Here is a 15770-nt window from a genome sequence, read left to right on the forward strand (position 1 = left end):
TAGGCTTCCAGAGGGAGCTTTTTTTTTTTTTGCAAAAAAAGGTGCCAGAACACCATTCTGAGCGTTCTATGAGAAAAAAAGCCCTGGTTGTCACCATTATTGACATTATATGATGTGAAGTGATCATATAAATATAAGATTTAACATCAAAACAAAACTCTCTAGTCCACTGGCTAATTATAATCCAACCAATGCATGGGACCCTTCCCATCCTTACCACTTTTATTATTCCTTCATTTTTACCTGGAAGTTCTCGGTCTTTGAAAGGATCATCAATTTCTGGACTTCTGGATCGAGCACCACTTTCACATACAGGGTTCTCATATCTAAAGAATGGAAATATTAAAAAAAAACCAGTACATTCTTAAAGCATGTGTGACAATAACTTTCATATTCTCCAACTCCTGTGGAAATACAAGGCACAGAAGACCAGGGACTCCAAAAAATTCATTTTTTTATTTTCTATATTATCCCTTTCAAAACAATACTATATTCACATGATTTTATTCCATGGGCATTTGGAAAAGCAGACTGGGATTCTGAAAGTGTAAAAAGTAATCAAATCTAGGAGTTGGATTTTTTTGGGGGGGGAGACTAAATATAAGTAGTCTCCCTGTGATCCAACTCCTCCCTCTGGGACTTCTATTAAAAAATTCTTCTCATTGATCAGAAGCTGCCAGGCTTTTAGTGGGCTGTTGTATTAGGTTAACCATCATAGTGGGAAATACTGTTACTGCACTATCCACCCTATTAAAGAAAGTCTTCCTTCCTGAACTAGTTGGGACAATCTTTGCCACAACAGAGGACTATCCTAGATATTATGTCTTGAGGAATTTAATTTCCATGCTGAGATTGCATGTCAGAAGTGGCTCAGGATTTCATGCCTGCCACGATGGATTTCTTCCAATTGATATCTTGCCTCACAAATACAGTAGAGCACTCAAAGGACTAGACCAGGGGTCTTCAAACTTGGCTCTTTTATGATTTGTGGACCAACTCCCAGAATTCCTCAGCCAGCATGCCTGGCTAAGGAATTGTGGGAGTTGAAGTCCACAAGTCATAAAAGGGCCAAGTTTGAACACCCCTGGACTAGGCATTTAGCTGGAGCCTATGGAACAAAAGGGAAGGTTCTTTCTGTAACTGTTATCATATGGAGATCATTTTAAAACCGTTGGCTGCTATAGACCTCAGAAGACATAGAAGATCAGATAAAATGGCCTGCTCCAAATGCCTGATGAAGGTGGATATTTCCTAAATGGGCTTAGATGAGGGAAAACAAGTTGAAATTTAATTCAGATATGATGGAGGCACTGTTAATCAGTACATATGAAGATTGAAGGGAAGCCTGTTTGGGATAAGCAGGCACCTGCCTCAGAAAAAGAACTTTGCAGTTTGGGATACTCTATGAACCCATCTGTCACTGTACTTGGTGGTTGGAGTGATGAGGAGGATATTTGCACAATTGCCACTAGTGCCAACTGCTACTCTTCTTGAGCCAGTTGCATGGTGATCCACTACTGATATGGGAATATTTCTTACAAAGAGCTAAAAATTACAATTAGGACAAAATGCAATAACTAGGCTGCTGATCACAACAAGATGCAAGAATCGCCCAGAACCACATGAGATATCTACCTTGGCTACCAGCTGCCTATCAGATGAGGTGATTCTAAACAGTTTGGATTCTTTATCTGAGGAACCATTGTTAAGGAATTTGTTGTGCAGAGGTCTCCTTGTGCTACCAAAGAGTTGCACAGACAAGGAAGGGCACTGAGAGCAGTAAAAGTCACACACAGAAATACACTGAGTTCTAAAAGCAAAAAGTATTTTACTTTGAGGTGGTGTAAAAACAAAAATGCACAGTCAAAAAATAAACAGTCCAAGTAGCAATCCAAAATACAAAGTCTTCTTACCGGTCCAGAGGTCAATACACAGTTCAGGTTACAACAGTAGTAAACCAACAGCAGAGCAAAAACAGTAACAGTAGAGATCAGTGAATTCAGAGAGAGAGAGAAGCTACGTTCCTAGCTTCCTCTTATGGCCATGAGAACACTTACACACCCATTGGCCAATTAACAACTTAAAGACATAGCATTATGGTTAATATATTTTCAACCCAACATTGTAGGCTAACACCATATGCCTAACATTCTCCCCTTTGGGTAGAATAATATATAACTCTTACAATCTTATGCACATTCTTTCACAATTAGCATTGTGTTTCACAGCACTTTGTACCTTCGTAAAATGGTCTGCAATATTTACATCAGATGGACAATACTCTAACTGTATTAATTTATCTTTGACACATTGTCTGACATTTAAATAACGAAGATCAGTATGTTTAGATCTTGTTCTTACTGCAGCATTATTAGCCATCTTTATTGCAGCTTGATTGTCCTCATACACAATGAATGGATCATTTACATTTAAACTCATATCTAACAATAGTTGTTTGTACACTAGCAGTTCTGTACATAACACTGATAGACATGAAAATTCAGCCTCCATTGTAGACAAGCTTATGTGTTTTTGTCTAATAGACTTCCATCCAATCAAAGAATCACCCAACATTATAGCCAACCCTGAGGTAGATTTACGAGTGCTTGTATCAGAGGCAAAACTCGCATCTGCATATGCAGTAAGGATTAACTCACGATTTGGCTCTAGATATAACGAGTAGTGAATAGTTTGCTTCAAATACCTTAATACTCGTTTAGCTGATTGCCAGTGTCTAACAGTTGGATTATTGTTGTACCTAGCCAATTGGTTTACACAGTAAGAAATATCAGGTCTAGTCCAATTACTCAGATACATAAGACTTCCTATCAAAGATTGGTACATAGTCTTATCAAATACAGGACTCTCCACATTAGTGTCCTTAAAATCCATAGCCATCGGAGTTTTTGCTGGTTTACACATTTCCATATTGTATCTCTTTAATAACTGAGATATTTTACTGGCTTGTGACATCTTAAAACCCCTATTTGTTTTCACAATATCTAACCCCAAATAGTGGCTAATTTCTCCAAGATTTCTAATTGTGAATTTATTTTGCAATCTTGAAATGATAGTTTGTGCTTCTAACTCAGTTTTTGTTATTATTGCAATATCATCTGTGAATAATAAGAGAAAAGATAATGCTCCGTTGTGTTCCCTTCTAAACAAACAAGGATCAGCATTACTGGCTACAAAACCTATTGCACTTAACTCATTTACTATACATTTGTTCCACTCATAGCCTGATTGTTTCAATCCATAGAGGCTTTTCTTTAACTCCCAACAATCATGGTCTCTATCACTGGTCAATCCTGGTGGTATTCTTAAATAAATAGTATGTTGCAATGGAGCATGTAAATATGCAGTTTCAACATCTACATGATTAACCATATATTGGTTTTTAGCCGCCCATACTAAAGCTGCTCTTAAAGTAGTTGCCCTTAGACTGGGTGCAAACACCTCGTCATAATCCTCAGTAGTTTGGGCAAAACCTTGTGCAACCAAACGTGCCTTATGGGTTATAGTTCCATCTACTCCCTTCTTTATTTTATATATCCATTTACAACCTATAGCTTGCTCACCAGGTGGCAGTTTTGCTTTCTGATAAACCTTAAGATTCTGCAAAGACTTCAACTCCCTGTTCATTGCAGCTTTCCATGATGCTTGTTCTTTTTCAGGATACATCCTGATCTCATCATAGTTAGAAGGCTCTACACTAACTTGACATACTATACTAGCTTCATAGCGATCAGGTGGATGTCTGATACGCATTGAACGCCAAGGAATTACAGGGCTTTGAATTTCTGGCTCCTTTTCTTCCTCTGATTCATCTTTTATCTCCCCTATCTCCTCTTCATCTTTTATATTTACAGGAGATGTATTATCATTACTAGTTACGTTATCAGAGGAGTCCTCAAACACTAGAGGATCAGTATTAACAGTTTCTTGCTCTAACCTATCCCAACCAACGTGCTCAAGGAATCTTGCACTCGCACTGTTATATACATTAGTTGTGCCTCGTTCCCAGAAACGATAGGATCTGTGGTTAGCTTCGTAACCTACGAAGTATAATTGCCTAGCCCTATGTTGGCCTTTACTCCTGAGTTGTGCAGGAATGTGGACCCAAGCTGGGGTGCCAAACGTGTGCAGGTAATCAAGGTTTGGTCTTCTACCATGCCATATAGTATATGGTATTTTACCAGTAGAAGTATTAACAACTATATTCAGAACATGGTTTGCACATTTTGCTGCCTCCCCCCACAGTCTATCTGTTAAGCCAGAATCTCTTAACATAGTTCTAATCATGGCTTGTAACGTTTGCCCACGTCTCTCAACAAAAGCATTATGTTGAGGCCTATATGGGGCTGAACGTTTATGCTCAATACCAGCTGATTGTAACATATCAACAAAACGCTTATTTGTAAATTCAGTACCATTATCAGTAATTATACACTGAACCTTTCTCTTTGTTTTTCTCTCCACGAACTTCAGCCAGTTTGCAAATTGTTGGAAAGTGTCTGCCTTTGACTTAAGCAGATAACAAAAACCATATCTAGAGTAGTGGTCCAATATACTTAAAATATAACATGACCCTCCTAAACTTGGTTTCATGGGTCCAATTAAATCAGCAAACACAACTTCCAAAGGTACAGTTGTTTTGAAGCCGTTTATCCTGTGTGCAGGAGTTGCCTTACTCTTTTCCTGATTACAGGCATTGCAATTCAAATACTTACTACATGGCTTCAGTTTAATTCCTTCTACTAACTCAACTGTTTTACGTAGTGAGTTAAAGTTTACATGCCCTAACCGCCTATGCAATAAATGTATACATTCATCATGTGGCTTCTTGTTCTCACATATTGAGTTAGCTTTTACTGTACTAACCTGGTTACTTGTGAGAACGAATAAACCATTTTTCAAATTAGCAGTTACACAGGTTCCATTCCTCTCAATAGTGCATTGCTCCCCTCTGAATGTTACCACAAACCCAACTTTAACCAATTCCCTTACAGATAACAGGTTGAATCTTAGTTTAGGTATATATAACATAGGTAACTGTTCATCAATGCATGGACAATAGGAATTACCTTCACCAGAGGCCTTCATCCTCCAACCGTTTGCTAGTGAAACATATTGGTTGCTGTTTTTCATAGTAATAAACCTCTTTTTCACTTTAGTAATGCATTGTGAAGCCCCACTATCAACAACCCACAATTCATTATTTCTGGATGTTGGTTTACCAGAAATAGCCAAACCAATGCCCTTCTTAGCCTTCCCACTGCTATTCACATTCTGTTTTTTACCCTTTCTACAGAATTTGGCTATATGCCCTCTAGCCCCACAAGAATAACATTTCTTGACGTTGTAAGCAGTGGTGAATTGCTGCTCCTCTCGTGGCTGTGTCTCTCTCAGCTGGTCTCTGTCACGCCTTCTTCTGGACTCTTCCAGCAGTCTCCCAGTAATGTTAGTCAATGTCAGTTCCTCTCTGGTCAGGACTTCCAAAGAAGAAACATATCCATCATAACTCTCATCCAAAGATGACAGAATAATGTAGACCTGATGCAACTCTGAAAAAATCAGCTCCTTTTCATGAAGCTCTTGAAAAGTTGCCTTCATGTAATTTAAATGGGTCAGCATATCTCCATTCTTCTGCAGACGAGCCCTAAACAGCTTACGTGTAAGGTGTATATGTGCACCCACACTGTCACGAACATAAAGCCTTCGCAAAACATCCCAACACCTAGCAGCAGACTCCTCACCACGAATATGGACAAGCTGCTGGTCATTCAGTGTTAGTCCAATAATGCAAAGAGCTTTCTCATTGCTTCGTTTAAAGTTGTCTAACTTCTTTGCATCCTCTTCGTCATCTGGATCCCAAGCAGTAGTATCTGGTGGGTTATTTACAACAGCCCATAGTCCTTCCTTGCGCAAAAGCAAGCAGCATTTCGTGGACCAGGAAACATAGTTTGTCCCATCCAACCGGGTTATCCAGGAGATGCCTGACAACTGTTCTTGTGCCATTTTACACCAAAAAGCTAACACAAACTCAGCTAGGAAAACTGTGTGTACTTACTCTCAGTACAGGCCTGGGCCCATAACCAGTGTTAAGGAATTTGTTGTGCAGAGGTCTCCTTGTGCTACCAAAGAGTTGCACAGACAAGGAAGGGCACTGAGAGCAGTAAAAGTCACACACAGAAATACACTGAGTTCTAAAAGCAAAAAGTATTTTACTTTGAGGTGGTGTAAAAACAAAAATGCACAGTCAAAAATAAACAGTCCAAGTAGCAATCCAAAATACAAAGTCTTCTTACCGGTCCAGAGGTCAATACACAGTTCAGGTTACAACAGTAGTAAACCAACAGCAGAGCAAAAACAGTAACAGTAGAGATCAGTGAATTCAGAGAGAGAGAGAAGCTACGTTCCTAGCTTCCTCTTATGGCCATGAGAACACTTACACACCCATTGGCCAATTAACAACTTAAAGACATAGCATTATGGTTAATATATTTTCAACCCAACATTGTAGGCTAACACCATATGCCTAACAACCATCTCTCCCACAAGGAATATACCCAAATCAACAGGAAAGGTCCTTCTGAAGATTAGCACAGTTATTCGGCACATGGGAGAGGGCCTTTTTTATTTCTGTGACTATCAAATGCTCTCCCCAGGTTAGTTCATTCAACTCTGATGTCTCAATAAAATACCTATCAAAAGCTACCGTTCCCATTAATCATTAGCCGAGTTTAACAATATTAATTTTATTTAAATCTTCATTTTAATTGTATCTATGTTTTATGTTTTATTATATGTTATAAGAAGCCTTGCGGGTTTCATTAAAAATAGCAAAAATAACAAATTCTTTTATTATTATTCATGCGGTGTTAACTGAATCTTTATTTTGGTCACAGACCAGCAAAAAATACAATCAAGAAAAATTATACCCATTTCAATAATAATACTGAAACATGTTAAGAGATAAAATGTAACCAAAAGCTAATTGTAGGTAAATATAGGTACTCCTCAGTTTACAAAGGCGATTGAGATCGGGATTGTTGTTGTTGTTGCTAAGTGATGTGATTGTAAAGACAATCCATGCAGTCCCAGTTGCTGCCATAACCCTAAGACGTGTGAGACACTAAGTGGAAAACAGTGGGAGTCCCAAATAAGGAAAGTAGTAGTACGAGGGGGGGGCAGGGGAGGGCCTGGTGTAGGCCAAGTGTGGTCCAGGGAGATCAGGGGGAAAAGGTTACCCTGCTGTATGAGGACAGGAAGGCCAGGGAGATTTACTTGTGACCTTCCTTGTCAGTTTCTCCACTGACTTTGCTTGTTGGAAGCCAGGACAGGAAATCGCAAATAGCAATCACCGTGGGACACTACAACTGTCCTGTGACTGTCAGTTGACAAGGGCCTGAATAACAGTCTTCGGACCAAGCATAAATACCACTCATTCAGTGCTACTGCAACTTAGAACAGTCACTGAATAATTGGTTAGTAAGCGAGGACTAACTGTACTACAATATTAAAGGCTTAAGATGTTTCTGTAAAAAAAAAAAATCTTACTGTTAACTATCAAACTTCTGAAAGCCACAAAAAGAATGTAGAGACAGATAAACTGATCAAGGAGAGATTCAACCTAGAAATAAGGAGAAATTTTCTGACAATGAGAACAATCAACCAATGGAACAGTTTGCCGTCAGAAGTTGTGGGTGCTTCATCGCTGGAGACTTTCAAGAAGAGACTGGACAGCCACTTGACAGAAAGTGTAGGGTCTCCTGCTTGAGCAGGGGGTTAGACTAGATGACCTTCACGATTCCTTCCAACTCTGTTATTCTATTCTAAAAGGATTATTTTACTAGGGCGCAGTAAATATGGGCCAGGGTATTCCAACAGAAGATCCCAGGAAAATAAATAAAAGTCAAACTCCATGTATTAATCAGTCATTTGCAAGTTTGGATTATCTAAACTCAAAAGAATTATATAGGGCTTCAATCTAATATTTGTTTCCCAATTTTAAACAAAGTCATTTGTTTTAATAAAATATCAACAATCATTAACGAATTTTATGTTATAGATTGACACCTGGCTGGAAGTAAACAAAATAATTACAATTTTTAAGCTAGCAAATTTTCTCCAATTTAATCACTAATTAAGCATTTATACATGCATTTCAGACACAAAACAAATTAAATGGTGATTATTTTATCTGTTTCATACTTATAGAGGGATGCTACATTTCATCGGACTGTAGGCTGAAAAAGGTTATCCACCCTTGATCTAAATCCTCTTTAGCGATTGCTTCCTCAAAAACCCGTTCCACCTCCATGCTGTGACTTGATTTCATCTAAAGGTGAAATTGGAAGCCAATTGTTCTTACCGGGTGGAAGTGCCAGGTAAGGGGCGACCTGTGTCTACCAGAACACACCAGCAATAGCCAGTGGACTGATGACACTGCACCGGTTTGTACAGTCCTCCAGGGGCACATTCAGGGATAACAATTCCTTCACGCGGATTCTGCTTGGCTTCCTCAAGTGCACTCTGCCTTTCTTGGTCACATGAATTAATTTTCTCTGAAAAAGAAATCGTGAATTCAGGGCTATTCTGGAAGTTTTACAAGAGCTCCCATCTTATCAGCCTCCCACCTTAAAAACAAAGCAAAACAAAATGAACCCCCGCCTGGTTCATATATCACATCACTGTAAATCGTAACGCAGCTAGATCGGTTTAGATTTAACCTGCCTATAGCTTGTTCAATAGCTGCTTCCTTGATTGTAACTTGCATCTTTTCTGTCAAAGAAAGCCCTGCTGTTCACTTATTGAAATAGAGCGAAAGCAAATTGAGTAACCCTTCAACAGTTTGCTTGGGTTTCTATTCATTGGTTTTGATAATAAGAAATGGAGGGGTGGGGGGGCATGAAAAATGCTCTACTGGAACTAAAAAAATTTCTAGATGTATGAATCTTTAATGCATTGTTTGTGAAAAGGAAGCACTGTTTATTTCCATGAACATGAGTGACTACAGGAGGAAAATGCAGATGGAAGAAAAATTGACTAAATCTGATCAAACACTGATAAAATCTGACTGAACTCTGCTGGTAAGCATTCATGGTAAAACTTATTTTATGGCAATGGTGAAGGCAGAGGAGAAAATATTCTATCTTTTCTTCTCCATTGCCACTGCAAGTTCAGTGTGCTCAGTAAAACCTTTTCAAGTGGTTCATGGCCTTTTGAGATCTGGCCACTTTGGGATGATTTACAACTCTCAGTTGTAAATCAGTGGTTAGCTATAACATATTTATAGGGACAAATAAATGACGTTTATCTTGACTTAGATTCTACACTTCCAGCCATTTAATCTACAGAAGTGTGTAGCCCTAGGTGGCCAGATTTCTTCAGAGGAATTTGAGTGCTGAGGTCAAACAAAAGCAAATCCTGATATTTCTAACTTGTGTTTTTCTTCTTGGGAAATATATGACATGTTATTCTACGGATAACTGAATGATGGACACAGAAAAGGAGGAAGCAAATGCAGATGGTCAGCTATTAGAAAAAGGACTTGTTCTCTCTGGCAGAAACAGATGGAAAGGACACAGGTCATCGCAACTCAAATAAAAGCACTGATGTCAGGATTTGCCTTATATTTTGTTTGTAGAATAAAAGCTGTTTCAGTTACACTCCAGATTCTATTTCAAATAAGTTTCTCAAACTCCACAACATTAGTGCTTTGAATAGTTGCAATAGACCTTAAATTGGACTTGGAAACTAATTGGAAAGCAGTAAAAATCTTGCAATTTAAGCACTATACGTTTTAAATAAACCTCACCATTTAGCACTTTTAGCAGCTTCTTCAAACTCTTTGAAATTTCCACACATTTTCAAGGGCTAAAGATAAAGCTCCTCAGGTTGAGTTTGATTCTTGATGATTGTGTCCATCCAGTCTTTGGCAGTGTTACATTCCAAATCTGTTCACCTGCCTTGGAATTTCCAGGTGGTCCCCAATCCATATATAGGTAGCCCTCAATTTATTATCACAATTGAGCCCAAAATTTAATGTTGCTAAATGAGATATTTGTTAAGTGAATTTTTCTCCATTTTTGTGCCAAGTGATTCATTACAGTTGTTAAGTTAGTTACACGGTTGTTAAGTGAATCTGGCTTCCCATTAACTTTGCTTGTCAGAAGGTCGCAAAAGCTGATCACATAACCCCAGGACACTGTGACCGTCATAAATACAGTATGAACCAGCTGCCAAGCATCTGAATTTTTATCATGAGACCAAGGTGATGTTGCAACAGATGTAAGTTGAAAAATGGTCATAAGTCACTTTTTGCAGTGCCGTTGCAACTTTGAATAGTCACTAAATGAAATGTTTTCAGTCGGGGAATACCTATACAAGTCAGGATAACCCTGCTTAACATCTGAAAACAGCCAAAGTCAGCTAAAAACAACTTGGTAGTAGCTTAAAATGAATATGGTCCTTTAACTCAATCACTTTTCTCCAACAAAGTGTAGAACTGGCAAATGAGTCCAAAGCAGATGATTCAATTTTCTCTATTGGTTTTAGCATGACAAGCAGCAAGGCCAAAAGGCTGTAATAGGTAACTCTAAAGCAGGGCCCCCCAAACTTGGCAATTTTAAGACCAGTGGATTTCAACTCCCAGAATTCCCCAGCCACCACTGGGCCGGGCCACTTCCCATGGAAGAATGCAATCCTGTAGGCAGCTTGGAACCAAATCATAAAATGGTTTATGGATTAGCCACAGCATTTTAAGTTGCATTTGGAAGCCTAACACTGTTGAAGGGTGGGTCATAAGTTGTTTTTCTATCACTGCCCATATAAATGGCAGGATTTGCTCTAAAATCTTCCACGTACTTTGGAACTGAAATCAATTCAACTTACTGTATACTGCAATCATTTCAGTGAAATTATACATATGGTAATTATTTTTACACCAGAAATGCAGTCTTTCATTCAAATGTAATTCAGTTTGAATTCTTAAAATTTAGTTTCTTCATTTTTTATTACTTTCTCTATTTTATTCTCCCACCAGTTCTTGCTTGCAGGCAAATGGTATTTCTTGCAGATCTTCCAATGCACCGTTGTTGCTACTTTGTCATGCCGTTGTTTGTAGTCAGCCTGTGTGATTTTCTTGCAGCAGCTGACAAGGTGGTCCATGATTTTTCAGCTTCTTTGCAGAGGCAGCATTTGCTGTCTATGGCTTCCTTCTCAGTTCTGGTTTTATATCCATTTGTTCTTAAGGCTTGGTCTTGTGCAGCCCAATTTAGCTCCTCTATTTCTTTTTTCAATTTCCCATCTTTTAGCCATTGACAGGTCTTGTTATATATGCCTTGCCTATTTTTTTAATATTTTGGGCTGGCCATGTCATGTTTTACCTTGCCATGTCTATTTGCTACTTTGCATTTGTTATTCTTGAAGGCCAGTTTGTTTTCTCCAATACTCAATAAGTCTTCCTGGTATCCCAAAACATCTTAGGGAGATATTTACGAGAGCGAGATTCGAACAGCTTGATACAATGGTCAGATATGGGAGATTTCATGCTATACCGTACAATGACCGTCTCTGCATTTGCGGAGCGGCAGAGGTAGAGGACCTGGCTCACATCCTATTTGACTGTTGTCTGTATAAGAGGGTGAGAGACAGGTATCTTGGTCTATATACCAAACGAATGACCCATTGGGATCCCCATATCAAAATAACTTATCTTATGTCCGGTCAGAACTTGAAAATAACATTTAACGTAGCACAGTATTTAAACAAAATGATCCAGTTAAGAGATCTGCATATGTGGGACTGATTGGGGTAGATTGCAAGGGCGACTCCGAAATATAATGTTATCATATTTTATCTATATCTTAAATTTGTATTTTATTACTATTTCATCTTAAATTGTATTTTATTTTAATTCCATTTTAAATTGTATTTTATCAAATTCCATTTTGGATTGCTTTTATCAAGTTTTGGTGACGGTTTGTTGCTGGAACTTTGCACTTTGATATGGCCCAAGGGCTAATCAATAAAGTTGTTGTTGTTGTTAATATTTTGGGCTGGCCATGTCATGTTTTACCTTGCCATGTCTATTTTCTACTTTGCATTTGTTATTCTTGAAGGCCAGTTTGTTTTCTCCAATACTCAATAAGTCTTCCTGGTATACTAACTTCAGTGCATCTTCTTTAGCATCCTTCAAATATTCTTCCCATGTCTTTTTTTTCTTCTTCAACTGTCTGGTGTATTTGCAACATTCCACACCGATATCTTCCTTGGTAAGAAGCCATGATTCATTGTCATTATTTTTCAGGTCTTCCTATCCAGGGCTTTTAGTTCTGCTCAAGTCCAGTCCACTATTCCAGCTGTGTATCTCATGACTAGAATTGCCCAAATATTAATTGCCTCGATAGTATTTCCTCCACTGAGTTTGGACTTTAAGATCTTGTTTAGTCAAATGATGTATTCGCTTCTAACCTTCTTTTTGACTTCAGTGTTTATTATTATCAATTAATTCTTGAATTTTGCATGCTTAATTCATATGATAAAAAAACATTTCTGTCAATTTATGTTTTTAGTTTACAAAAGGTAACCAAATGATTTCTGAATGCCAGAGTAGAACATGATCAAATAGCACGGTTTTAGAAATAAATGCCAAGGCTGAGGTGATTTTTTTTAAAAAAACAAAAAACAAAGAGACAAACATATACCTGTATCCAGCTTCTAACCCTAATAGATTACTCAGTCTTCCTTCCAAATAACGTAATGTACAAATCATTAGCAACTGTAACATATTTACCTGACTGCTACTGCTGGCTTTCAAAGAGCAGTTTATATTTCCATTTGTCTCATCATTACATCATCCTGTGGTTTTCTTTAAAGGCTAACAGTGTAGAATGACTACATGGTTGAAACCTGTCTTTAGCCAAACCCAAATAATTTCACAATAAAAGAATAAGGAAGAAGTCCAAGGCTTTTATAGAAGAAGCCATTATTTAATCCAAATAATATATTCTAGGGGAGTTAAGAAACTATCAGGGGAAGGAATACATAACCTGTAAGTGATCAGGTATTGGTTATTTATCCTTGCACTATGACTTACAACAAATTGCTATCTCCATCTATGGCAGATACAAATTCCACTGATTCCTAGCCAATGTATTTCTATATCCACAAATGAGAACATTAAATTTTGTGGTTCAAATTCATGATATATGTGTATGTGTTTGTGTGTATGGACAGATAGAGACAGAGATATATAGATATATATAGATATAGATGAGAGTGAAGGTTCATTCTCCAAGCTTGTGGGTTGGTTCCTGAACATTTCATTACCAGGCTAGGTAACATCTTCAGCAGAGTTTAGGGGATGTCGATGTTCTTCTGTTTATAAGGGTTTCAGGTGTCGGTGTGTCAAGTGAGGGTCTGTGATGGGTCTTGTGATGGGACAGGTGTGAGTCATCAGTGAGTCTTGTGATGGGTCTTGTGATGGGGAAGTTACATCAGGTCAGGGTCATTGGGAGGTGAACTGCTGGTGGGAGGGGTCTTGCGTATTTCATTGTGGGTTGGTGCTGTCTCTGGTTGGCTGTGTGGTTGATTTGGATTCTGAGGGATTCGTAGGCTGGTTATAAGTCAATGTGTCTGTTGATGGAATTGTTTGTGGAGTGCCAGACTTCAATGAACTCATGAAGCAAACAGCACAAGTTAAACTGGAGCAATACAAAAATTATAGGCCACATTACCACCCACCATGCTCATGAGTTCATCTAACCAACCCAGGCAAGCCCCCCCCCACGCCAGTTCACCTCCCAATGACCCTGACCTGATGTAACCTCCCCCATCACAAGACCCATCACAGACCCTCATTTGACACACCCACACCTGAAGCCCTTATAAACAGAAGAACACTGACATCCCCTAACTCTGCTGAAGATGTTACCTAGCATGGTAACGAAACGTTCAGGAACCAACCCACAAGCTCTAAGAACAAACCTTCACCCTCATCCTACACCCGAGCTACAGATATTTACCATTACTGTATTGATACAGAGACAGAGATAGATACAGATACAGATAGAGATAGATATATACACATACGCACACATACACAAACCCCATTGGATTCTGGAATGCTCTTCCAAGTGAGGATATAGGGATTTATTGTGTTTTATTGTTTAGGGCTACTTGGTTTAATTTATTTTAATTTTTGTATATTATGTGTTGTATATAGTGTTTTAATTGCCCTGTACACCACCCCGAGTCCTTCGGGAGAGGGGCGGTATATAAATCCAAATAATAAATAAATAAATAAATTTATAAATGGAAATAATTAAATACTTTATTCTATAAGAAACATCCTTTTAAAGAACACATTGTTTTACAACTAAAATTTATTTCAGTTCATAAAGATGCAGCAAAATAAAGGTATAATTCTAATGTCAGAGTAGCAAGAGGCAAACAAGTTTAGAAAACAGAACTTATATTAATAAACTAACTACATTCCTTAAAATGGAAAACATGGTAAAATCCAACCAAAAACAAGAAATTGAAGTTCTTATGCCAGAAGTAGCAGAAGCTTCCTTTCATACTAAATATTGACTATCCAGATGATAAAAAAAAAAAATATGATGCTCAAGAATGACTCACACTAAACATGAATGCCAGACCTACACTGAAAAGATACACCTCAGTGACCATCATTAGATACAATTTGTTATACACTATTTGATTATTTAAATGCAATTAAATCCAATTTTTTTAAAAGGAAGATAAAAACTAATATAAGCTAATATGCAGTAAGAAAAATAAAATAAAAAATAAAAAAACTAAATGTGCAAGAAAATGAAACAAAATTAGAAAAGAAAGAAAAGAGATACAAAGAAATTCTTCCAATTTTCTTTACAGGAGTTATAAACACAAGTATAAATTTACATAACTCTCTTCTTTCTATAATCCACCCTATAATCTATAATCATAAAAATGTTCATTTTTTTCTGCTTCACACAAAATGTCTACAAGGGGATTTCTAATCAGCAATAAATTTAGTTAATTGTCTTTTCTCTGATCAAAGAAGTCAATTTAGCCATGTCTGCAAATTCCATCATCTTTCACCAATCATTCCTTCATAGTCAGTAAATACCAAATCTTTCCATTTTTGTGCATATGATAACCTCAGTGCCAAAATTTTTAGTCTATCTTATCATACTTTTTTTAAAAAAATATTTTTTGTTTCAAATTTCAATAAAATTGTATTTATTTAGCAATGTGTTTATCGTTTGTACACAAATGAGGAAATATATATACCCTTCCCTTTAAGTTTAAATCTCTTTTTTTAAAAAAACCATTACCTGAATTTTTCATACTAGAGCTGTTCAGTTTGGAATCTTTGATGACCAAGTGTTTAATCCAAAGTGTAGGGGCTGTAATTTCTGAAACACAAGGATAGGCTTATAATTTGTTTAAAAAAATAGATCATTATTTATATTAAAAGTACCATGAGACCCAGGAGATGATCATAAGAAAAAACAATGCACATTAAAAGCATATTAAACGAAATACCAATATAAGTAGGTAGGTAGATAGATAGGTAAGTAAGATAATCAGAAAGTAAAAAACTTATTATTTTCAATTGCTTTGTGTGTGAAATTTCCCAAAATGTCCCATTTTCAAATGTAAATCTGCTGTTTCATTATTGAAGTGGGCAACCTTGAGAATGTCTGAAGAATTAGGAAATAATAAATTTTGTATTCAAAATACAGACTTTGTAG

General features: G+C 37.4%; 1 protein-coding gene across 1 annotated transcript in view; it reads right to left on the minus strand.

The window, feature by feature from the left end:
- SMOC1 (SPARC related modular calcium binding 1) overlaps nucleotides 1-15770 on the minus strand; it is a gene marked incomplete at its 5' end in the record, with an annotated part of 98681 nt that overhangs the window by 11770 nt on the left and 71141 nt on the right. The window contains 3 exons of the mRNA XM_081327128.1: nucleotides 244-326; nucleotides 8378-8570; nucleotides 15351-15431. Coding sequence (XP_081183254.1) covers nucleotides 244-326; nucleotides 8378-8570; nucleotides 15351-15431 — 357 coding nt within the window. The remainder of the gene's footprint in view (nucleotides 1-243; nucleotides 327-8377; nucleotides 8571-15350; nucleotides 15432-15770) is intronic.

The sequence above is a fragment of the Vipera berus genome (assembly GCF_964194415.1).
Source record: "Vipera berus genome assembly, chromosome: 1".
In the NCBI taxonomy this organism is placed as follows: domain Eukaryota; kingdom Metazoa; phylum Chordata; class Lepidosauria; order Squamata; family Viperidae; genus Vipera; species Vipera berus.